Source organism: Somniosus microcephalus, chromosome 8 (genome assembly GCF_052327205.1).
Source record: "Somniosus microcephalus isolate GS21.2 chromosome 8, FLI_Smic_1.0, whole genome shotgun sequence".
Taxonomy (NCBI): Eukaryota; Metazoa; Chordata; class Chondrichthyes; order Squaliformes; family Somniosidae; genus Somniosus; species Somniosus microcephalus.
In genome coordinates, this window is record NC_140994.1 from 121572069 (window position 1) to 121598334 (window position 26266).

The window sequence follows — 26266 nt, forward strand, 5'->3', positions numbered from 1 at the left end:
AATGTATGCAAGCTAACTGTCAGCTTGAAATACTGATGTCAGCTGAAAAAGCTATGTGTCAGCTTGTCAGCATTTCAGAAGCAAAAGGATCAGCTTTTTTCACTGGGATTGGAGATTTTCAATATGAGGCACTCAAATCAATTGGAGGACAGGCACTGAAAGCAATTACTTAAATACTTTCTCCTCCGACTGTTGCTTGTACACAAATTTGATGCAGATGAGCAATGGTTTTCAAGAGTTACAGTTATAAGGCATGTTTATTTAGCATTTGTCCCCCAAAGAAATGGTATATAACATGCAGCTTTTGATAACTCTTTATTTTCCTCAAAGGAATTTTCTGGGGCTTGATTAGCTGTTGTATTCTGTGAAGATTTATTTTCTTCAAAACTAGTTGCAGCCACTTTTTGACAAAAGGAGGATATTCCCCGGTCTGAATATACTGTATTAGGAACATTGGAACCAGGAGTAGGCCATTCAGCCCCTCGAGCCTGCTCTGCCATTCAATTAGATGGTGACTGGTCCACATCAACTGATTTTATTTGTTCATCCTGTCACTGCACCTGTGGAATTGGCATGGCTTGGAAATAAAATAGGATTGGAGTAGCAATGAGTTTAATTTCATTTAAAAGATAATTACATCTAGATTCCCAAATGTAAGACTTTACTACAATATTATTGTGATGTGTGGCACAGACTGTTGGACTATTTGTGTGCGATTTGCAGAGCCTGGCTGTGTTCAGACCTGAGAGATGTGACCCTCTGTAATCTTGAGCCGATGCAAAGCTTGGTTGCCGGTATCCTAACTCGAACCAAGTCCTGTTCACCCATCACTCCTTTCTGCTTGCTGATCTAGATTGGCTCCCAGTCCGGCAATGCCTCGATTTAAAAATTCTCATCTGTGTTTTCAACTCCCTCCATGGCCTCGCCCTTCCTTATCTCTGTAACCTCCTCCAGCCCGACAAACCTTCAAGATCGCTGTGCTCCTCCAATTCAGGCGCATCCCTGATTTTCATCGCTCCACCATTGGCAGCTGTGCCTTCAGCTGCCAAGGCTCTAAGCACTGGAATTCCCCTCCTAAATCTCTCTACCTCTCTCACCTCCTTCCTACATTAAAACAGTGACAACACTTCAAAAAGTACTTCATTGGTTGTAAAGCGCTTTGGGATGTCCGGTGGTCGTGAAAGGCGCTATATAAATGCAAGTCTTTCTTTCTTTTAAGGTGCTCCTTAAAACCTATCTCCTTGACCAAGTTTTCCTGTCCTAATATCTCCTTATGTGGCTCGGTGTCAAATTTTGTTTGATAACGCTCCTGTGAAGGACGTTTTACTACGCTAACAGCGCTATATGAATGCAAGTTGTTGTTATTGTTATTTGTTTACTGTGCATGGGGGAGGTCCCTATGTTCCTGTGTAGAAACTGGCAGACAGTCCACAGCACCTGTGTTAAAGCACAAGGAGTGACGTTAATAATCAATAAGTAATGAATAGATTGCAAACCCTGGACTGGAAGCACTCAATCAAGTCAACCCAAGAGCACAAAATTCAAGCCTGTTCCTGCAAACTGCATTTCTGTTCACTTCAACATGGAAACCCCATCCCGGTGCAGTACATGGACACCACTTTAGAGACTGGCATGAAGGCTCATTGCTTGAACTCATTCTATTATAGACCCCGGGATTCTTACGGCCATCACAGAGCATAAGTGCTAACCATCCATGTTTGACCCTGACCTGGACCCCGGATAAGCCCCAATTCCATTAACTTCGTCCAGGTGAGGCTAGGCGTACCTGTGACAATGCGATGCCGGGATATCGATTGAGAGCTTTGGAGCGGCAACTGATGACTTAGGGGGTGTCATAAATCGCAACTTCTACAAGAAGTAACTCAGGAAGTACTACTGAACGGCCAGCTGAGGGCGCCATCCGAGGAGTATAAATACTCGGGCGTGGGCCCACCTTGGCCAGAGACAATCTGGAAACAGGAAGCTAGTGACTACTAACTAGACCTCCATGTTTTGTTACAAGTCGATTAAAGCCTTGCTTTATGTACAACCAAGTGCGTAGTGAGTCTTTATTACGTCAATTTAATCGACTTGTTATCATCTCCACGCCTTGGGTGATTCGGAACAACCAGCTGCAACTCAAACCGCAGAAAGGGGCTTGGGCAAGAAACTGATCCATCATGGAAAAACTCCTTAGACCCGCTCGTCTCGACCTGGACCCGAATGCACCTGCGGCAGCGAAGGTATGGAAGCATTGGTTTCGTACCTTTAGCAACTTTCTTGAAGAATGTAGGGCGGATGCCCTAATAAGTTACGAATGCTTATTAACTACGTATCCCCTCATGTGTATGATTATATTGAGGACTGTATAGACTATGACGCTGCTATCCAAATTTTACAGCAGCTATATGTCAAGTCCCCGAATGAAATCTTTGCTCGACACCTACTGACCACAACTCGGCAGCAGCCTGGGGAATCACTCGAGGAATTCCTCCAGAAACTTCGCAGGCTCAGCAAAGATTGGAACCTTAAAGCGGTTACAGCTGAACAGTATCAAGAGGAACTAATCCGCGATTCCTTTATCAATGGGATTTCGTCCCCTTTTATACGTCAACGCCTGCTGGAAAATAAAACCCTCAATTTACGGGCTGCTTATGACCAGGCGTGTTCCCTGGACTTGGCCAAGAAGAATGCAGACACTTATCTCCCACCACGTGCACGGGCGGCGGCTATCACCTTTAATAAGTCTTTCAATACATCTCGGGTGGATGCACCCGCTGATGATGACTCTACTCTTACGGACTACGACCCTACTCTGGAGGCCTTTGCTGATGACGACCCCGCCCTAGCAGCATCCTGGCAATCAGGAAGAAAGTGTTTCTTTTGTGGAGGTATGTTCCATTACAGAAAATTTTGCCCGGCTCGTAATGCGACCTGCAATCATTGCAGCAAGAAAGGACACTTTTCCAAGGTATGCCAGTCATGGGCCTCTGCTAACAAGAAAGGCCGCTCCCCTAAAGTATACCGGTCGAGAGCTCCTGTTAGCTTCACAGCTGCTATCTATGGAGTTGCTCCTCCCCCAAGAACTACTGCTACTGCCGAAGGAAAAATTACCCCTCCTCCCATCATAGCTGCTTTTCCCCAAAGTTTGTCCCATGCAGCCATGAAGGTTTCAGTAAATGGGTACACTCTAAGCGTGCTAATCGACTCCTGCAGCTCTGACAGCTTCATTAGTAAGCGGGCTGTCAGCAGGTTAAAACTGCGCATTTATCCCTCGGACAGGGAGATTGCAATGGCTCTGACGACTCTGACCACCAATTCTTCTGGCTTCTGTCTTGTCAGCCTCATCCTCAATGGTCACACGTATCCCTCCACCCAGCTCGGAGTACTCGAAAACTTATGTAGTGATGTGCTTCTGGGACAGGACTTCCAGAAGCAGCACAAAAGACTCACTTTTGAGTTTGGAGGGTCGAAGCCGGAGCTTACCATTTCTAAGGTGCTGTTTTGTGCGCTCTCGGTGAGCCCTCCCTGTTTGCCAATCTCTCCCCCTGCTGTAAACCCATAGCCACCAAATCATGGCGCTTTAGCCAAGACGACTGAGCATTTATCGAGGCAGAAATCTCTCGCCTTTTAGCTGACGGTATTATTGAGCCGTGTTCATCTCCCTGGCGGGCTCAAGTCGTCATTGTGAAAAACCCTTTAAAACAACATAAGAAACGTCTGTGTATTGATTATTCGCAGACTATTAGTCAATATACCGATCTGGATGCCTACCCGCTACCACGCATAGATGACATGGTCAACAACCTTGCCAAATACAAGGTATTTTCAACCTTTGATTTAAAGAGTGCGTACCATCAGGTACCGCTGAAAGACTGACAAAAAGTATCCGGCCTTTGAGGCCAATGGTCGGCTTTATCAGTTTCGTCGCCTTCCATTTGGGGTCACCAATGGGGTGGCCGTCTTCCAATGGGCAATGGATGGCCTAGTCCGGCAAGAGAACTTGATGGATACCTTTCCGTATTTAGACAATATCACTATTGCCGGCCATGATCAAAAGGAGCATGACGCCAATCTTCAGAGATTTTTTCACGTTCTCCGTCGTCATCACTTAACGTTAAACGAATCCAACTCGGTGAAATCGGTGCCATCAGTGAACATTCTCGGCTACTGGGTGGGCAATGGTGTCATTAAACCGGACCCAGAGCGACTCCGTCCACTTCAGGAGCTCCCTCCCCCTACAAATCTCGGCTCTCTTCATCGGGCACTTGGCATGTTTGCTTATTACGCAAAGTGGATACCTCACTTCTCCGATAAAATACAGCCCCTGCTTCATGCGAAGTCTTTTCCATTGGAACAATGGCTATTTCTGCCTTCAACCTCCTCAAACGACAGCTGGAGAAAGCCACGCTTCGCTCCATTGACGAAAACCTTCCTTTTGTGGTCGAATGCGGTGCATCAGAGGTGGCGATCTCAGCTACCTCGAATCAAGGTGGTCGACCCGTGGCATTCCTATCCAGAACCTTACAGGGTAGCGAGCTCCATTACCCCCCCCCGTCGAGATGGAGGCTACAGCCATCATCGAGGCTGTACGTCAATGGAGTCATTTTCTTGCTCGGCGTCATTTCACGCTCATAACTGACCAGCGCTCCGTGGCCTTCATGTTGGATAACCGGAAGCGCACGAAAATCAAAAATAATAAAATTCAACTCTGGAATATGGAGCTGGCCGCCTTTGGATATACTATCAGTCACTGACCCGGCAAACAGAATGTGGCCCCAGACACCTTCACACGGGCATTTTGCTCTTCAATGTCAACGTCGACTCTGGCGGATCTGCATATAGACTTATGCCATCCTGGCGTTACCCGTATGTTGCACTTTGTGCGCTCTAAAAATCTACCATTCTCAACGGAGGACGTAAAGAAAACATGCTCCTCCTGTAGGATTTGTGCAGAATTGAAACCACAATTCTTCCGCCCATCAGATGACTTACTCATACATGCGATGCAGCCTATGCAGAGGCTCAGCATAGACTTTAAAGGGCCATTGCCTTCGTCGACGCGGAACACCTACGTACTTACGATGGTAGACGAGTATTCACGCTTTCCCTTTGCCTTCCCCTGTCCTAATATGCTTACCTCTATGGTAATTAAATGCCTCGATCAGGTCTTTCCCCTTTGCGGGACGGCCAATTTTATCCACACGGATCGGGGTCCCTCCTTTATGTCGAGTGAACTTAAAAGTTACCTCTCCCAATGGGGAATCGCCTCGAGTAAGACGACACCATATCACCCAATCGGCAATGGACAGGTTGAACGATACAATGCCATCGTCTGGAACGCTGTCCGTCTGGCACTGAGGTCACACAACCTACCAGACCAGCAGTGGGAAACTGTGCTCCCTGACGTGTTACACTCTATCAGGTCTCTTCTCTCCACATCCACTAATGTCACACCTCATGAGCGATTCTTCAAGTTCCGGCGTCGCTCTACACATGGGACATCTCTATCCTCATGGTTGGTGGCTCCAGGCCCTGTGCTACTCCGGAGGTTCGTCCGGTCTGCCAAGAACGACCCTCTCGTTGACGAGGTGGAGTTAATGGAGGTAAACCCCACGTATGCGCACGTGCGGTACCCCGATGGCCGGGAGTCCACCGTCTCGCTCAGAGATCTGGCTCCCTGCCCAACCAGTCACACGGGCCCGAATGATGAAGGATCCCACGACGATGATGTCAACACTCCGCACCCCTATTAAGATGATGCCCTACCTAGGACATTGAGGGATCTGCCGGCAGTGCTACCGGATCAACTCAGGGAGCCGAACACTCCCCATAGGATGGCCACCCGAAATCAGGACGCCGGACAATCTCCGGCTGCGACCCAGGATGAGGCCAGCTCTGCGCCTGTGGGGACCCGGACCCGGAGTCATGATATTCCCAGGCCTCCACAGGACGATCAAGACGACGTGGACTCTACCGACTTACCGGTATGGGCCAAGCGACCCAGGGACCAGGACACGGTCACAAGCAGAAAGTTAAACGACTACGGCTATTCTTGGTCCGCCTCATCTGTTAAAGGAAGACTGGACTTCCAAAACTTTTAGGGAGGAAGAATGTCATAAATCGCAACTTCTACAAGAAGTAACTCAGGAAGTACTACTGAACGGTCAGCTGAGGGCGCCGTCCGAGGAGTATAAATACTTGGGCGTGGGCCCACCTTGGCCAGAGACAATCTGGAAACAGGAAGCTAGTGACTACTAACTAGACCTCCATGTTTTGTTACAAGTCGATTAAAGCCTTGCTTTATGTACAACCAAGTGCGTAGTGAGTCTTTATTACGTCAGGGGGTTCCTGACCGCACTCCCCACCCCCAGCCTTGCCCCTCTTTACGTTACTGGCCTCGTAGGGGTAGGCAGAGGCTCCACTCGCATAAGGCCGTCCTATGACCAAGGGCAGGCATAGCCGAGTCCTCGTGAGATTGTGACCATTCCGTTGGACTTCCAGCAAAAATACAGCAGGAATCCTCTAGAACGACTGTGGATTTTCAAGGCCGCGATCTCAGCCAGGAAGTGAAAAGATGGGTCGCTTGTGCGCCAACCACCCCAATGTTCAGTCAGTTCCTTCAGGAATGGATGCAAGATAAATGGGAGGGGCAAAATATAGAATTTAAAGGTTCTTTTAAAAGTCTAGTGCTGAGTAACTACCAAGTCACAGTTAGCAGTCATGCTCTGTGATTGCTGTAAACTGGAATGAGTTCCAGTGGCAGGGTATGTGCCCACTAGGGAGCCTAAGAAAGTCCACATGCTAGTTTGTGGTTTTTTGGATATCAGCTCACTGCTCATTTTAGTAGTTATATTTTTATAATTCAATAACTTACTTTATTGCCAAAAGAGTTCATGGGAAAGTCGAAATGCATCATTTAATTCTTCAACTGAAAACAAAATCTGTATCCCGAAGCAGATAATCTGGATGGAGGAAGATTCAAGCTTCACGCCTTCTGTGTGTGTGTGTGAAAATTGGATTGCAGAGTAATGGGTTTTGCTGTCATCGTGTGAAAGTGTGCCAGATAGAGTAAGACAATGTAAAACAGCATTCTTTGTACTGTGCCGTTCTGATTTAACTCACTGCTCTTACTTTACTAATGGGCATGCATCCCAGAAACAGAATGTGGTTGGCATTTCAAGAAGATGGGAAGCCTGTGCACGGATTGACAATGCAGCTTAGCTGTGGTGGCCATACATGTTGTGCAACCATTTGTGAACAACTGCCTGAATGCATCAACTTCTGAAAGGCTGATGAGGCACCAGATGTTAACACACAGATGTGTTGCATTCCCCTCTCCCAGTTAAACTGCTGTTGCCATTTTTGGCCAACACTTAGAAATGGCGCGTCTCAACATCGATCAGCTATCCTGAGGCAACTGAATTAACTGTTTGGCTTTGGCAGTTTTGGGAGGGTTGGGAATTCAAGTACTGATTCATTTAAAATCACCGGTAAATTGGAGCGGCCGATCTCCGTACTTGATTCCCCCAGTCTCCTCGCTGGGCCCTCCATCCCCAGGGTCTCCTCACTGGGCCCTCCATCCCCAGTCTCCTCGCTGGGCCCTCCATCCCCAGAGTCTCCTCGCTGGGCCCTCCGTCCCCAGAGTCTCCTCGCTGGGCCCTCCATCCCCAGAGTCACCTCGCTGGGCCCTCCGTCCCCAGTGTCCTCGCTGGGCCCTCCGTCCCCAGAGTCTCCTCGCTGGGCCCTCCGTCCCCAGAGTCTCCTCGCTGGGCCCTTCGTCCCCAGAGTCTCCTCGCTGGGCCCTCCATCCCCAGAGTCTCCTCGCTGGGCCCTCCATCCCCAGAGTCTCCTCGCTGGGCCCTCCATCCTCAGTCTCCTCGCTGGGCCCTCCATCCCCAGAGTCTCCTCGCTGGGCCCTCCATCCCCAGTCTCCTCGCTGGGCCCTCCATCCCCAGTCTCCTCGCTGGGCCCTCCGTCCCCAGAGTCTCCTCGCTGGGCCCTCCATCCCCAGAGTCTCCTCGCTGGGCCCTCCATCCCCAGTCTCCTCGCTGGGCCCTCCATCCCCAGAGTCGCCTCGCTGGGCCCTCCGTCCCCAGAGTCTCCTCGCTGGGCCCTCCATCCCCAGAGTCTCCTCGCTGGGCCCTCCGTCCCCAGAGTCTCCTCGCTGGGCCCTCCATCACCAGAGTCTCCTCGCTGGGCCCTTCGTCCCCAGAGTCTCCTCGCTGGGCCCTCCGTCCCCAGAGTCTCCTCGCTGGGCCCTCCATCCCCAGAGTCTCCTCGCTGGGCCCTCCGTCCCCAGAGTCTCCTTGCTGGGCCCTCCATCCCCAGAGTCTCCTCGCTGGGCCCTCCATCACCAGAGTCTCCTCGCTGGGCCCTTCGTCCCCAGAGTCTCCTCGCTGGGCCCTCCATCCCCAGAGTCTCCTCGCTGGGCCCTCCATCCGCAGTCTCCTCACTGGGCCCTCCATCCCCAGTGTCTCCTCGCTGGGCCCTCCATCCCCAGTCTCCTCGCTGGGCCCTCCGTCCCCAGAGTCTCCTCGCTGGGCCCTCCGTCCCCAGAGTCTCCTCGCTGGGCCCTTCGTCCCCAGAGTCTCCTCGCTGGGCCCTCCGTCCCCAGAGTCTCCTCGCTGGGCCCTCCATCCCCAGAGTCTCCTCGCTGGGCCCTCCATCCGCAGTCTCCTCACTGGGCCCTCCATCCCCAGTGTCTCCTCGCTGGGCCCTCCATCCCCAGTCTCCTCGCTGGGCCCTCCGTCCCCAGAGTCTCCTCGCTGGGCCCTCCGTCCCCAGAGTCGCCTCGCTGGGCCCTCCGTCCCCAGAGTCTCCTCGCTGGGCCCTCCATCCCCAGTCTCCTCGCTGGGCCCTCCATCCCCAGGGTCTCCTCGCTGGGCCCTCCATCCCCAGAGTCTCCTCGCTGGGCCGTCCGCCCCCAGAGTCTCCTCGCTGGGCCCTCCATCCCCAGAGTCTCCTCGCTGGGCCCTCCATCCCCAGGGTCTCCTCGCTGGGCCCTCCATCCCCAGAGTCTCCTCGCTGGGCCCTCCATCCCCAGTCTCCTCGCTGGGCCCTCCATCCCCAGGGTCTCCTCGCTGGGCCCTCCATCCCCAGAGTCTCCTCGATAGCAAAATACTGCAGATGTTGGAAATCCGAAATAACAACAGAAAATGCTGGAAAAACTCAGCAGGTCAAGCAACATCCGTGGAGAGAAATTTGAGTTGACGTTTCGGGTTTGACCCTTCTCCAAAACAGTTTTGAAGAAGGGTCAAACCCGAAACGTCAACTCAAATTTCTCTCCACGGATGTTGCCTGACCTGCTGAGTTTTTCCAGCATTTTCTGTTGTTATTTCCCAGAGTCTCCTCGCTGGGCCCTCCGTCCCCAGAGTCTCCTCGCTGGGCCCTCCATCCCCAGAGTCTCCTCGCTGGGCCCTCCATCCCCAGAGTCTCCTCGCTGGGCCCTCCATCCCCAGAGTCTCCTCGCTGGGCCCTCCATCCCCAGAGTCTCCTCGCTGGGCCCTCCATCCCCAGAGTCTCCTCGCTGGGCCCTCCATCCCCAAAGTCTGCTCGCTGGGCCCTGCATCCCCAGAGTCTCCTCGCTGGGCCCTCCATCCCCAGAGTCTCCTCGCTGGGCCCTCCGTCCCCAGAGTCTCCTCGCTGGGCCCTCCATCCCCAGAGTCTCCTCGCTGGGCCCTCCATCCCCAGAGTCTCCTCGCTGGGCCCTCCATCCCCAGAGTCTCCTCGCTGGGCCCTCCATCCCCAGAGTCTCCTCGCTGGGCCCTCCATCACCAGGGTCTCCTCGATGGGATCTGGCTCTGAGCGCTCTGAATTCTACTCCCTTAGAAACGGAGGCAGAACTATGTCAGAAGGAGAAGACATCGGAGATGAACTGCTCACGGAGGGCACTTGTTATAGGCTAAGGAATATAGGAACAGCAGTAGGTCATTCAGCCCCCCGAGACTGTTCTGCCATGCAATTATATCATGGTTGATCTATATCTTAACTCTATCTACCCGCCTTGGTTCCATAACCTTTACCTAGCAAAAAATCTATCAATCTCAGTTTTGATATTTTCAATTGACCCCCAGCCTCGACAGCTTTTGAGGGGGAGAGAGATCCAGATTTCCACTACCCTTTGTGCATAGAAGTGCTTTCTGACATCACGCCTGAGCGGCTTAGCTCTAATTTTATGGTTATGCCACCTGTTCTGGACTCCCCCACGAGTTAAATTCTGTTCCATGCGTACATTCATCCCTCTGATATTTCACCCAGGTGGCCATTATTCATATGTGAGTCTTGACGATGACTCTAAGCAGGTTGTTTAACAGCAGTTTGCATATCAACCTTGACCCTCTCAACCAATGTTCACGCACACAGATGTAGAGCAGTGGTCAATGGATAACAGTCAGGAGGAGCAGGAACCTTGGCTGGTTTTCCCATCCCCATCATGGGGCACTGATGCCAGTTGGAATATCATCACCACCTTGCCAGTTGAGATCAGCTAACTCAACACAACTCAACCATGATCTGAACAAATCAGTAAAATCACTAGATAAAGTCACTGAACCAGCAGAGGAGCCCAGCCTCCTATTTTCTTAACCATTCCTGTACACTCGTTGCTGATTTAGCTTGGTATGGGCACGGCAACTGGGGAATTTATATTCAGTTAATTAAATAAATCCGGAGTAAAAAGTTAGTATCAGTAATGATGACCATGGAACTACCGGACTGTCTTAAAAACCCATCTGGTTCACTAATGTATTTTAGGGAAGGAAATCTGCCGTCCTTACCTGGTCTGCCCTCTATGTGACTCCAGACCCACAGAAATGTGATTGACTCTTAACTGCCCTCTGAAATGGCCTCAAGCCTTGGTCCAAACAAGGACAAAAGAGCTGAATTCCAGAGGTGAGGTGAGAGTGACTGCCCTTGACATCAAGGCAGCATTTGACCTAGTGTGGCATCAAGGAGCTCTAGTAAAATTGAAGTCGATGGAAATCAGGGGAAAAACTCTCCACTGGCTGGAGTCATAGCTAGCACAAAGGAAGATGGTTGTGGTTGTTGGAGGCCAATCAACTCAGCCCCAGGACATCGCTGCAGGAGTTCCTCAGGGTAGAGTCCTAGGCCCAACCATCTTCACCTGCTTCATCAATGACCATCATAAGGCCAGAAGTGGGGATGTTTGCTGATGATTGCACAGTGTTCAGTTCCATTTGCAACTCCTCAGAAAATGAAACAGTCCATGCCTGCTTGCAGCAAGGCCTGGACGACATTCAGGCTTGAGCTGATAAGTGGCAAGTAACATTTGCACCACATAAGTGCCAGGCACTTACTATCTCCAACAAGAGAGAGTCTGACCACCGCCCCATGACATTCAACGGGATTACAATCACTAAATCCCCCGCCATCAACATCCTGGGGGTCACCATTGACCAGAAACTTAACTGGACCAGCCACATAAATACTGTGACTACAAGCCGGAGTCAAGAGTTCAAATCCCACGTCGGCAGCTGGGGAATTTGAATTCAGTTAACTAAATCTGGAATAAAAAGCTAGTGTCAGTAACGGTGACCATGTAACTACCGCATTGTCGTAAAAACCCATCTGGTTCAATACTCTTCCGTCCTTATCCGGTCTGGCCTATATGTGACTCCAGACCCACAACAATGTGGTTGACTCTTAACTGCCCTCTGAAATGGCCTAGCAAGCCACTCATGGGCAATTAGGGATGGGTAATAAATGCTGGCCTTGCCAGCGACGCCCACATTCTATGAATGAATAAAAAAAAGAGCAGGCCAGAGGCTGGGTTTTCTGTGGCAAGTGTCTCAACTCCTTACTCCCCAAAGCCTTTCCACCATCTACAAGGCACAAGTCAAGAGTGCGATGGAATACTCTCCACTTGCCTGGATGAGTGCAGCTCCAACAACAGTCAAGAAGCTCGCCACAATCCAGGACAAAGCAGCCCGCTTGATTGGCACCCCATCCACCACCTTAAACATTCACTCCCTCCACCACCGGTGTACTGTGGCTGCAGTGTGTACCATCTACAAGATGCACTGCAGCAACTTGCCAAGGCTTCTTTGGCAGCACCTCCCAAACCCGCGACCTCTACCACCTAGAAGGACAGGGGTAGCAGGCGCATGGGAACACCATCACCTCCAAGTTCCCGTCCTAGTCACACACCATCTTGACTTGGAAATATATCGCATTCCTTCATCGTCGCTGGGTCAAAATCCTGGAACTGCCTACCTAACAGCACTGTGGCAGTACCTTCACCACACGGACTGCAGTTGTTCAAGAAGGCAGCTCACCACCCCCTTCTCAAAGGCAATTAGGGATGGGCAATAAATGCCGGCCTTGCCAGCGATGCCCACATCCCAGGAACTAATATAAAAAAAAATTAGTATAACTCTCTATCAATAATAACACCTTGTATTTATATAGCGCCTCTAATGTAGTGAAAACGTCCCAAAGCACTTCACAGGAGCGATTATCAAACAAAATTTGACACTGTGGCACATAAGGAGATATTAGGGCAGGTGACCAAAAGCTTGGTCAAAGAGGTACGTTTTAAGGAGCGTCCTAAAGGAGGAGAGATAGAGAATCGGAGAGGTTCAGGGAGTGAATTCCAGAGCTTAGGGCCCAAGCAACTCAGTAGAGGCAGCAGGCGGTTAAGAAGGCAAATGGTATGTTGGCCTTCATAGCGAGAGGGTTCGAGTACAAGAACAAGGATGTCTTGCTGCAGTTGTACAGGGCCTTGGTGAGGCCACATCTTGAGTATTGTGTGCAGTTTTGGTTGCCTTATCTGAGGAAGGATGTTCTTGCCATGGAGGGAGTGCAGCGAAGATTCACCAGGCTGATACCTGAGATGGCAGGAATGACGTATGAGGAGAGATTGGGTCGATTGGGCTTATACTCGCTGGAGTTTAGAAGAATGAGAGGGGATCTCATTGAAACTTATAAAATTCTAACAGGACTGGACAGACTGGATGCAGGAAGGATGTTCCCGATGGCCGGGGAGTCCAGAACCAGGGGTCACAGTCTAAGGATAAGGGGTAAGCCATTTAGGACAGAGATGAGGAGGAATTTCTTCACCCAGAGAGTGGTGAACCTGTGGAATTCTCTACCACAGAAGGCAGTGGAGGCCAATTTATTAAATATATTCAAGAAGGAGTTGGATATATTTCTTAAGGCTAAAGGGATCAAGGGATATGGGGAGAAGGCAGGGACAGGGTACTGAATTTGGATGATCAGCCATGATCTCATTGAATGGCGGAGCAGGCTCGAGGGGTCGAATGGCCTACTCCTGCTCCTATCTTCTATGTTTCTATGTTAATGCCAGATAATCCCATGCTTGTGCTTCCTCATAAAGTTAGGCCGTAATTGTTCCCCCTTCCCAGCCAATTCTACCTTCCTTCTCAAACGCTATCTCTCTTCCCAGAGCTGATACTGCAGCTCAGATGAGCAGTGGAGGAAGATGAGAGAGTGCGAGGATTAAAGACTATGTGGCTGGCTGTATGAGTGAGATGCTTGTTTACCATCAGCTCACAGCAAATAGTTTCCTCGTCCCCAAGAGGCAGAATTTGAAGTCTTACTGGAAAATGAAATCTCCTCCTCACAAGGTAACAGAATTCCTTCAGGGATATCTTACCACGGGCAGATTAATGACATGCCAAATTAGCAAGATCAAAAATACTCAGTGAATTCTGAATACTTGTCCAAAGTACTTTGCGTCTATTCTGAAAGATGATTCTAAATGAAGCCAATTCAAAGTTAACCTCTTTCTCCCACTCAGCGGGGAAAGCCTGGCACTCACAGCCTATTACATTGTTGCAATAAATGATTAGCTGCCAAGTGTAAGGAGCGGGTATGTATTCATTTATGATAGCTTAATGGCTTTGACGATATTTAGACACTGTGTAATGCTACACTCTTGAATTAGAGCAGAGCTTTAGTCAATATTCCACAAGGCATAAAGCACTGCACCAAGAGAAGCACACACATATCTCTTGATCTACTTCTGCCAAATCAAGGTAAAAATATTTCTCAGAAGCAATCAATCAGTTTCTGCAAATATAAACACAGACATTGGTAACCCAAGATAAAATATCCTGCCTTAAGTAGTGCTGACATAACTAAGATGAATGCTCGATAAAAATTCTGCATGTCAACCAGAACAATCCATCAAATTGGCTCCTCACTGTTTGCAGCCTCACTCCAGGTGAGGCTGCCTCGGGGAAAACCTGGGATGCACGGTCTGAAAGGGCGGTGGAAGCAGATTCAATAATAACTTTCAAAAGGGAATTGGATAAATACTTGAAGGGGAAAAATTGGCAGGGCTATGAGGAAAGGGCAGGGGAATGGGACTAATTGGATAGCTCTTTCAAAGAGCTGGCAGAGGCCTGCTGGGCTGAAGGGCCTCCTTCTGTGCTGTATCATGCTATGCTTCTATGAAAACTGCCTCCCTAGCTACAACGCTGTAAAGGCAAACTCTGTAACGGGCAAAGTGCTGGCAAATTGCATTGGACAGATTCAGCTGATGGTTTGAATCTCTGTTTTATAATTAGCCTTAGCAAAGCCACATCCTTTAAGATGCCGGATCAATCTATCGATGGTTAGGAGGGGAGCCTGCAGCAGGAGGGAGGACTTTATCCAACTGACTGACAAATATGCTGCCAGGTGGACCAGATGTAGAGTGCAGGTGCCCTTTGAAAGCAGAGCATTTGCAGAATATGGCAGTGTTCAGGACCCATATATATCCAACTAGCTAGAGTGCCCGGCGGTGCCGAGGGTTTTTTGAGGGCATGTTGTTATGAAAAAAGTAGAAATAATTTTTATATATATAAATGAGTTTGTCTGTCTGTCTGTCTGTGTGGGAAGGAGAGAGAGAGAGGGAAAGAGAGAGGGGGAAGGAGAGAGAGAGAAAGGGGGAAGGAGAGAGAGAGAGAGGGGGAAGGAGAGAGAGAGAGAGAGAGGGGGAAGGAGAGAGAGAGAGGGGGAAGGATAGAGAGAGAGAGCAGGAAGGAGAGAGAGAGAGAGCAGGAAGGAGAGAGAGACAGAGAGAGAAGGGGAGAGAGAGAGAGAGAGAGAGAGGGAAGGAGAGAGAGAGAGTGAGAGGGAAGGAGAGAGAGAGAGAGAGAGAGGGAAGAGAGAGAGAGGGAAGGAGAGAGAGAGAGGGGGGAAGGAGAGGGACAGAGAGGGAAGGAGAGAGAGAGACAGAGAGGGAAGGAGAGAGAGAGGGAAGGAGAGAGAGAGAGGGAAGGAGAGAGAGGAAAGGGGGGTGGGGGGAAGGGGGGGTGGGGGGAAGGGGGGAAGGGGAAGGGGGTGTGGGGGGGTGGGGGGAAGGGGGTGGGAAGGGGGTGGGGGGAAGTCAGAAGTTGAAGGCACTAGATAAATGCAAGCTGGGTTAACGGCGTTTCTTAGAATCCCTCTGACATCCACTACAATAAAGAGAGATATTTTGAAAGCATTGGCAGTGCAACCTCTCGCAGAGGTTGAGGTGGATACCGACCTGGATGAGCAGAGCCCGGCCACAGAAGCTCAGGAAGCGAGCGCCGGGGCGGCTGCAGAGGAGGAAGCAGCAGCCACGCGAGAGCAGGGCGGCGGTGGCCAGTGCCATGGTGCGGCAGGCCGAGCGAGAGTGAGCCCGGGCGCCGGTCGGTGCAGCCCCGCAGCGGAGCAGAGGCTCCAGCACCCGGCGCCACTCGGGCTCGGAGGCGGGCAGCTGGCGCCGGCACAGCCGCTCGAAATGGCTGTCAAAGTAGGCGAGCCTCCGGGCAAAGGGCAGCGACCGCGGCCCCGAGCAGCAGCTCCTTCCCCGCCGGCCCATCATCGCTGCTCCTACTTCCGCGAGGCCGGGGTGACAGGAGAGAGGGGAGAAAGCGGCGGAGACCCCGTGGGCGGTGTAGCGCCTGAGGCCCGGCCCGAGTCACCCGAGCTGAGCTCCTGCTCCCTCCGACCCGAAGAGCTCGGCAGTGACATCCTGCAGAGCGGAGAGGCCCGGATGACAGGAGAGAGGGGAGAAAGCGGAGATAAGGAGGAGGCCAGCCTTTACCAAGATGGCGGCGATGGCGGGCCGCTGGTTTGGAATCAGGCCCAGCGGGACGGGCAGTGCCTAGCTCGGGCGTGGCTAGCGAGGAGAGGCCGAGACTTCGAGGCCTGAGGCCTGCAGGCAGCTCATCCACCGTGGATGCAAACAACCCGCGAGCGGAGAGGCCGGGGTGACAGGAGAGAGGGGAGAAAGCGGAGAGAAGGAGGAGGGTGAGGGTGGGACTGGGGCCCATGGTCGGACAGAGGCAGAGTTGCTCCATCACAAACAACAATGGCCGCCGCTTGCTTTTCAGTTTGAAGGATTAGGCCCCGCCCACACACGCCATGAAATGCCCCCCGTGATGCAGCGCGCTCCCCCCGCAGGATTGGTCAACCTTCACGTCACTCAACGCTAATGAGCGGTAGGATTGGTCAACCGCTAATGAGCGGAACTTTGCCGTTTTTTGAACGTTTTTTGTATACTGTCCGAACAATTTTTGTCTGACCAAAAAGTAAATATGCCTAGGACACCCTCCTAATCATAACCTTTCTTTTGATATAACATATGTGTAGGTACGCTCTATAACTTTTGAGTGATGCCCGGACAGACAGACAGACAGACAGACAGACACCACTATCCTTTTATATATATAATAAAAAATAATAGATAAGAAATTGTGTATAGTATAGATACTTCGGCCTAGAAATTCGGTGGGCTGCGCCACCAGTTAGCGCCTAAACAGGGCACTCAGTGGCTTTAGCGCCACTAGCCACGCCTCCCACGATATTTAGCAGGGCGCAAATGGCGGCGTTAGCCTGTTGCACCGCGCCACCACTGATGACATCATCGGTGTGCGCAGCGCCCCGCTACCACCCCGATCGCGATATTTGGTAGCGCCCGCCTCTGTAGCGCTGTTCGCAAATCGCGCCCGGTTCACGGGGCCTACCTATGGCGGCAGTGGCACAAATTAAGGTGGAGGCGTGGGGTGGCCATTTTTTCCGGTGGCCGCCTGCCAGCACCTCCGTCCCCGGCCTCCTGATCCCCCCCCCAGGCAGTGCCGGCTGTGTCCCGAGAGCCCGGCACTTCTCCTCGGTGCCGGGCTCTTTTGCCGGCACTCGCGATCGCTCATCATGCTGGTGCAGGCCCCTCCCCCTTAAGAAGCGGAGGAAGGCCTGCAGTACCGCAGCATGCCGTGCCGCGGTGTGTGGCGCTGCGGCACGTTGTGCTGCGATATTCAGTTTCAGCGCCCTAAGAGGGACGTGGGGCGCCTTGAGCAGCGGCCCGAGTCCCTCTTGGGGAGTTCAAGATGAATTTCCGGTGGTCGCAACTGCTCCGATCGCAGCGGTAATTCCGGCGCCCAGGTGAGCTGGGCGCCACGTTTGCGGCTCCACCGAATTTCTCCCCCTTCATTTGTGTTTGAATAGATTTATTTTCTGCTCATCGAGGAGTTGGGCAGCAGTGGAAGAACTAATTACTTTCAGGCCAACTACAGCATGGGTCAGATGTAGAGTAAACCTGTCTTTACTCTGCCCTAACCAAAGAACTTCTGCACCAGTGTCACATTTTCCCTTCCACAGCTATCTGAATGAGAATGCTAGTTCAGTGCCAAATTATGGGCAGTTTTGTGCTCTGGACTCAGGCCCAATAGGATTTGGGTTGGTGCTGCTAAACCTGATTTCTCATAGAACCGTTACAGCAGAGGGAGGAGCCATCTGCCTCAACTGGAAAAGAAAGAAGGGAGGAAGGAAGGAGCACTGGTCAGGAAATCACAGGTCCACAGAGACCTTGATATTCCATCCATCTAAATGAATAGGTGGGGAATTGAAGACTGCTGACCCGCAATTTCCTGCCTAACACTCCCGGCCATCGTCACCTCCGGCTGGGAGTTCCCAATCGGGGAATCAGCCCTTGAGTGCAAGACCGGAGAGTGAGTGTCTGCAGCCTATTCAATCACAGACATCACACCCTAGCCTGATCCCATCCTCAATTGACATCCATGCAAATGTACTTTCCAACAGGAAAGCAATCCAGAGTCGGAACCCCTTCCCATACTGGGGCAGTGAGACCAGTAGCAGCTATCCAACTGCCCGTCTCAGATTAGCTAACCGAGCATATTGTACTTCACATCATCTAAAGACACCACGCACTTTATATGGTAAATCTGTAAACACATCTTGCATTATGTTGTAACAAGTTTTACTTACTTTTACCTCAGGCACTATTTTACCACTTACCATGATCGTCAAGAAGAATGTTGTCAGGTTTAATGTCCCTACAAAACAAAATACAAAGATGAATTAATTCTGATTAGTAGTTTTTTTTGGTTCAGAGGCTCAAATTGGACCCTCATCAAAGCTTCTTTTCAAAACTGCTTCTAATTATATCATGCTAATTATCCAAAAGCTACAGATGTTTTCTGAAGTAAAATAAATTAACAGCATGTCATACAGATTAAGATGGCAGTCAAAGAAAGAGTGGGAATGAGCCAGTATGTGCACTCTGTTCCTGGGACTAGGGACAGGGTCACTGGCAAGGCTTGTGAAGTCTAAGCAGAGCCAGGTCCAGGTTAGTACCTGGAGGGGTGACCATCAGGGTAAGACCAAGTGCAGAAGGTCACGGAAGGAGCCCCGGGAGGGGCGGCTGGTGAGCAGGCCTGGGTGTTGGGCTGAAGATTGTCGGAATGGTGGAAATGGAATGGCAGCGCGCACAGACATAGCAGCTTTGCTTCTCCCAGGATGGTGCTATTTACGTTAATGTTATTTGTACTGGACTCATGGGAGCTTGCAAGATCACATTTCGTTGTTCATGTAATTGTACAATGACAATAAAGTTGAATTATTATAATTGGGAGGAATTACATATAGCACAGAAACAGGCCAATTAGCCCAACTGATCCATGCTCACATTCTTCAATTTGATGTTGTTCAATAATACATGATTGGTTTAGGATACAATAAGTTGACCCCATCAAGGTCTAGTTCTGCCCCATTAACCAAGCTCAGACACAATGCATTTTCAATATTTCCGCAAAATTTCACTTCTGCTTCAAAGATTAAAGCCGGGTAAATACGCTGGCCCCACGGTTACAGTGGGGAATTGTTTTTGAGGGAAGTGTAGGCTGGAGACAAGGTTCCAACACTGTAGCACCCATATTTTGACCTACCACTCTGTTGGGCTGAACGAGACTAGGGTGGAACGTTGTGGGGCACTGACTGTAGTTGCAAAAAAAACAATCATTTGAGTCTTAGTGAAGTTCTGCAGGATCAGAAGCAAGCAACTATAGTATCTACCTTTAAAAAGGGAGGCCATTCTGACCCAAGGAACTACAGGACCATTAGTCTAACATCAACAGTGGGCCCAATAATAGAAATGACACTCAGGAGTAAGGTAGAAGAGTGTCAGCTGTGGCTCAGTGGCAGCACTCTCGCCTCTGAGTCAGAAGGTTGTGGGTTCAATTCCGACTCCAAAGACGAGCACATAATCCAAGCTGACACTCCAGAGCAGTACTGAGGGCGTGCTGCACTGTTGGAGGTGCCATCTTTCATATGAGACGTTAAGCCGAGGCCCTAACTGCCCTTTCAGGTTGATGGCACTATTCAAGGAATGAGAAGGGGTGGTCTCCTGACCAACATATGTCCCTCAACCAACACCTAAAAAAGATTCTCTGCTCATTTATTTCATTTCTGTTTGTGGGACCTTGCTGTACTCAAACTGATTGCTATATTTCCCTACATTACAACACTTCAAAAGTACTTAATTGGCTGTATAGCCCTTTGGGATATCCTTAGTTCATGAAAGGCGCTCTATAAATGCAAGTTTTTCTTTTATCTTGAAAGCAATAGCTTGATAAGAAACAGCCGGCATGGATTTAGAAATGTTTGAGACAACTCCGAGTTCTTCAAAAATGTTACAAATATAGTGGATGAGGAACTCCTTGCTGTGTAGTTTATTTGGACTTTCAGATAAACCTTGACAGAGTTCCACATGAATTCAAATAAAATTAAAGACCGTGGGAATTGAGAACAGACCATGGGACTGGATAGAAATTGGCTAAACACATAGGAAACTAGGAGGACTTAAGAAGTGTAGCATCAGACTAGGCGAGACAGGGGGGTGCGGGGGGTGGGGGGGAGTGTTGGGGCTGATGTGTTCAATATATCACTACAAATAGCACACTAAAGAAATATTCCCCCACTAGTCCTCAGATGTAAGCATCTGTACAACAATAGAGAGTTGCATTTCCAAGTTTGCAGATTACACTAAATTAGGAGGCACAGTAAGTTGTGTAGATGGGAGGAGGAAATTGCAAAGGGAAATAAACAGACTATGTAAGCGGGCAAAACTATGATAGACAGAGGTTAATGTGGGCAAGTGTGAGGTCATCCACTTGGATCTGAGAAAGACAAATCAGAATAATTTCTTAATGGTAAGAGACTAAGAACTGTGGAGGAGCAAAGGGATTTGGGTGTCCAGGTACACAGATCACTAAAAGCCAGTGCACAGGTACAAAAAGTAATCAAAAAGGCCAATGGAATGTTGGCCTTTATCTCAAGGGGGTTTGAAGTCAAAAGTGAAGAAATTATGCTTCAGTTGTACAGAGTCTTGGCCAGACCCCATCTGGAGTACTGTGTTCAGTTTTTGGCCACCGTATCTCAGGAAGGATATGGACATTGACTCCTTCACATGTAATCCTAGACAGTGAGTGTCAGGAGGATGTTCAACTGCTTGGAGCATCACTGTCAAGCCATATACTGTCCCATACAAAATCTACAGACACTTTCTCCCAGCCTCGCAATAAATAACAGGAACATAACCTTGGCCAACCTTTCCCTTCCCAATCCTAGGGCTCTGAGGCCAATTAGAATTGGTCCTACTGCCATCGTAGCTGAGAACATATAACTCAACACAGACTGAGGATGCAATCTGGGACTTTCTTGCTCTGTATGGCTCAGTTAGACACAGCCTTGATCAAGTGAGCCACAATGGTACCCAGATCAGAGCTTTCAGCTGTGATATTAAACCTGAGCAAAAAGATCTGCACAACAGTATTCAAGGGACACCATCTCAGATTAGATAAACATTCAGGTAAATTTTTTCGAGGCCAAGGTCCCAGCAGACTATCCGCTCACTGGGTCCGCAGATAAGAGGATCGGGGACAGAGGTCTGTATGCTCAAATCATGGCACTCCTGATTTTTAAATGACCAGAAAATGAGGAGCATCATGCCTGATTCTCCGATCCGTGCTCCCAGCAAATGAGCCTCCATGGCTCTCATAAACTTAGGAAAGAAGCTTTTCATGACCTCAGGATGTCCCAAAGTGCTTCACAGCCAATTACGTACAGTCACTGTTGTAATGTAGGAAACATGGCAGCCAATTTACGTACAGCAAGCTCCCACAAACACCAATGAGGTAATGATTAGATAATCTGTTTTGGTGATATTGATTGAAGGATAAATATTGTCCAGGACACCAGAGGGAAACTCCCCTGCTCTTCTTTGAAATAGTGCCATGGGATCATTTACATCCACCTGAGAGGACAAATGTCTCATCCAAATGATGGCACCTCCAACAATGCAGCTCTCCCTCAGTACTGCACTGAAGTGTCAGCCTAGATTTTGTGTTCCAGTCTCTGGAGTGGGACCTTCTGACTCAGAGGCGAGAGTGATACTGCCGAGCCATGGGTGACAGCCTGAAACAATGTGAAATGTCACCAATTCTGCTGGACCCCAAGATTCCCAATGCTGCACCAGTATTACAAATAAACACATGTTGATGAAACTCATTCAATTATTAATGTCCACACGGATACCTTCTGTCAGGGATCACTCGACAACAGAGCAGGCACGCTGCCTGATCTTTTCTCTTCCTAGCCCAGAGGTGCTAGAGCCAATTATAGTGGCCCAAGCAAGATCAGCTAACTCAACACAAACCAGGGGCCTGCTGGCCTATGTTCAATATTCAGGACCAAAGACTGGCATGTCTAATAGAGACAACCGTCCCTAGCATGAGCTGTGTTAGCTGTTCTCATTTGGTGTAGCAATTGACCTCAGTGACTCCGAGCTCGGGAAGGGATAACGAGCCAGGGTTTCCGCTGATGAGCACTATCCATTGACACCTGCTGAATGTGCACACATTTCGACATTGGCTGAGGTGACAGTCAGACACATTGTGATACAGTTGAATATCGTACCAACACTCTTGTACAATCATACCCCAGCTGCAGTCAATGCCTTCAGGACAGGGTAAAAAGGGGAAGCAAGTTGCCAAATAAAAAGCAGTAACATGGGAAAAAGGCATGAGAAAAGAACAGATCAGTAGTGTGACTAGGAATACCAGCAATAAAACTACTTCACAGAATAAGTATATTCAAAGTAAGTACAGTTCAGCTAAAAACTGGATGAGCAGTGCAAGAGAAAGGCAACACTTTAACAGGGAGAGTGTGAGAGAAAAGCCTCACTTTAACAAGGAGAGTGTGAGAGAAGGGCCTTACTTTAACACAGGCTATGTAAGGGAAAGGCCTCACTTTAACACGGAAATTGAGAAAGGCCTCACTTTAACAGGGAGAGTGTGAGAGAAAGGCCTCACTTTAACACAGGCCGTGGAAGGGAAAGGCCTCAGTTCAACACAGGCCGTGGAAGGGAAAGGCCTCACTTTAACAGGGAGAGTGTGAGAGAAAGGCCTCACGTTAACAGGGAGAGTGTGAGAGAAAGGCCTCACTTCAATTGCTGGAGTATTTTTGACTTTGTTGCCATGACTAATGGTTTAAAAGAATGCTTTAATTAGTCCTAAAAGTGTTAATCAATGTGTCAATGTTGAAATGTGGTGTATTTTAATGGGTTCGTTGACATACTCTGAATGATTCAGGAATACTGATTTTCTCGGTTACTTCCAAATAACACTCCTTCCCTCATGCAATGTTATAGGTTGATACAACCTATGAACCCAAGCTATTTGTTAGAATCCCATTCCCTTGCTCTTGCGCCCTGCAATATTTTTCATTTTCAAGTGCTCACAGTCCAGTGATAATGGAGTCTTTTTTAGGCTAAAAACATTATAGAATTTGATCCAATAATTTAAATGAAACAATGTAGGAATTGACAAATTCCTACGAATAACTGAGATCGACACAGGAGAACAATGAAACAGGTCTTTATTCAATGGAGATGCCACGAGGACTGCCTGGGCAGTCATGTGGTTTGCGACGTGACGTCATCACGTTTGCCCGCGTTTTCCCGCGCTCTTAAAGGGGCCACGCCCCGTACATGCAAACTCTATATACAAAACACAGTAATGCCTAAGACAATGGTACAGGTTTAGGCTGGTGTTAGAACATCGTTAAAGAGAATTATGTACAGTTAGCCAGAGTCATTCAGTGGTTCTGCCACATGCGTCCCCCCAGAATTCGCTTTAACGGACAAAGTCAAACAGTGATGGGGTCTGACGAGCCTGTCAGAACGACTCCTGTACTCTCGAGGCGGAGGCTGCTAGGCGGCCGGCGGTCTGGCGGGCGGTCGCACTTGGTCTGCCGTAACGACGATGGGTGGCCGACCCCGTCTCGGCGGTTGTGCTGTCTCGAAGGGGCGGTCGAGGTCCAAATGTGCTGGCTTTAAGCGATCGACCGAAATGTGGTCCGGTTTACCACCAACATCTACCGTGAAGGTTTTGTCCCCTGCTTCCAACACGCAGAAAGGACCGGTATATGGGGCCTTGAGCAGATCCCTATGTGCGTCATAGCGAATAAAAACGTACTCAGCCTTGTGAAGCTCCGTGGGAGCGTGTGACCTCTGCAGCCCATGGTGCGAAGTGGGCACCGGTGCGAAACATCTGGCCACCTCTTGGTGACTAGCAAGCTGGGCAGACGTGGACCATGGCTCCGTCGATATTGGTAGGAAGTCCCCTGGGACTTGCAACGGCTGACCATACACGAGTTCCACAGATGAAGAGTGAAGGTCTTCTTTGGGGGCCGTGCGAAGGCCCAACAGGACCCACAGTAGCTTGTCTGCCCATCCAGCGTCCTGGAGGCTGGCCCTCAGGGCGGCTTTCATTGAGCGGTGGAAGCGTTCGCAGAGGCCATTCGCCTGTGGGTGGTAGGCTGTGGTGCGGTGTAATTTGACACCTAGTCCTTGGGCCACTGCATTCCAGAGTTCGGAGGAAAACTGTGGTCCCCTGTCCGATGAAATATCTGCGGGCACTCCGAAACGGGCGACCCAGGTGGAAATGAACGCCCTGGCCACGTCCGCCGAAGTAGTGGATGACAGGGGAACCGCCTCTGGCCATCTGGTGGTGCGGTCAACCATGGTCAGGATGTGTGAAAAACCATGGGAGGGTGGGAGTGGTCCTACCAGGTCGACGTTGACATGGTCAAAACGTCGCTCCGGAACTGTGAAGGCGGCCAACGGAGCTTTGATGTGGCGCTGTACCTTTGCCTTTTGGCAGACCACGCAGGTGTTGGCCCAGTCGCGGACATCCTTATGCATGCCATGCCATACAAATTTCGCGGACATCAGTTTCTGAGAGCCCTTCATTCCAGGGTGTGACAACCCATGTATGGCGTCGAACACTTTGCGGCGCCAGACGACCGGCACGACAGGACGAGGATCCTGTACGGAGACGTCACACAGCAGCGTGGTACCTGCTGAATGGAACTTGACGTCGGCCAACTGGAGGCCGGTGATGGCCGTTCTGTAAGCTTGGACTTCCAGGTCTGAGGCTTGGTCCGCTGCCATGAGGGCATAGTCGATGCCCAAATGAACCGTATTGATGACCGCGCGGGAGAGGCAGTCTGCCACCAGGTTGTCCTTACCGGCCACGTGCCGTATATCTCTGGTGAATTCAGATATGTAGGTCAGTTGATGCTGCTGTCGGGCTGACCACGGTTCGGCGGTCTTGGACATTGCAAAGGTCAGCGGCTTATGGTCCACAAAGGCGGTGAAAGGATGTCCTTCCAGAAGGAACCGAAAATGGCGGATGGCTAGAAAAAGGGCGAGCAACTCCCGGTCAAACGTGCTGTATGCTCTCTCGTTCTGCCGTAGTTGACGGCTGAAGAATGCCAACGGCTGCCACGTCCCATTCACCCACTGCTGTTGCACGGCACCGACTGCGTAGTCCGACACGTCGGTGGTGAGGGCGATGGTGACTCCTGGCAGCGGGTGCGCCAGCATAGTCGTGTTGGCTAAGGCGGTTTTGGTGTCGGCGAACGCTCGGGCCATGTCATCCGTCCAGTCTACCGGGTTCTTGCCAGTCTTGCCCTTGAGGGCTTCGTACAGGGGCCGCATGAGTAGTGCCGCCTTAGGCACGAAACGGTGGTAAAAATTTACCATGCCTAGGAATTCCTGCAGGGCCTTTATGTTCTGCGGGCGTGGAAAGGATGTCACCGCCTCCACCTTCGAAGGTAAAGGAACCGCTCCCTCTGAGGTGATGCGATGCCCCAGGAAAACAATTTGGTGCAGGCCAAACTGACACTTGGCCGGGTTGATAATCAGGTCGTGTTGGCTGAGGCGTCGAAAAAGGGTGCGTAGGTGACAGGTATGTTCTTCCTTGGTAGGACTGGGAATTAGAATATCGTTCAGGTAGACGATGAGGAACTTGAGGTCCCGCAGCACGGAGTCCATCAGGCGTTGGAAAGCCTGGGCGGCGTTCTTTAACCCAAACGGCATCCGTAAAAACTCGAAGAGGCCGAATTGGGTGATGACTGCGGTCTTCTGGACGTCCTGTAGATGAACTGGGACCTGGTGGTAGCCTCGGACGAGGTCGACCTTTGAGAAAACGGTGTTCCCTGCCAAATGGGCAGAGAAATCCTGGATATGGGGGATCGGGTACCGATCAGGAGTGGTGGCGTCGTTTAGTCGTCGATAGTCGCCGCATGGCCGCCATCCGCCGCCAGGCTTCGGGACGATATGGAGGGGTGAAGACCAGGGACTATTCGACCGGCGAATAATCCCTAACCGTTCCATGGTGGCGAACTCCGCCTTTGTGACCACCAGCTTGCCAGGTTCCAGGCGCCGGCCTGCGCGTAGACCGGGGGGCCGTTGGTGGTGATGTGGTGTTCCACACCATGTTTCGTGGTTGTGGAGGAGAACGTGGGTCTTGTCAGGTCGGGGAATTCGCTGAGCAGGCGAGCGAACTCATCAGGAGTCAGGAACGCACAGGAGACGGTGCGTGACGTAGTGTTACTGCAGTAACACGGAAGAGAATTAAAAGTGGCTGCGTTGATCAGCCGCCGGTTCCGAACGTCGACCAGGAGGCTGTTG

At 50.4% G+C, this 26266-nt stretch overlaps 1 protein-coding gene across 1 annotated transcript in view; it reads right to left on the bottom strand.

The window, feature by feature from the left end:
- The window catches only part of LOC147113767 (serine/threonine-protein kinase 32A-like), a 653668-nt gene that overhangs the window by 239749 nt on the left and 387653 nt on the right, over window positions 1-26266 (bottom strand). Inside the window, exon 5 of the mRNA XM_085995084.1 lies at window positions 18250-18287. Coding sequence (XP_085851210.1) covers window positions 18250-18287 — 38 coding nt within the window. The remainder of the gene's footprint in view (window positions 1-18249; window positions 18288-26266) is intronic.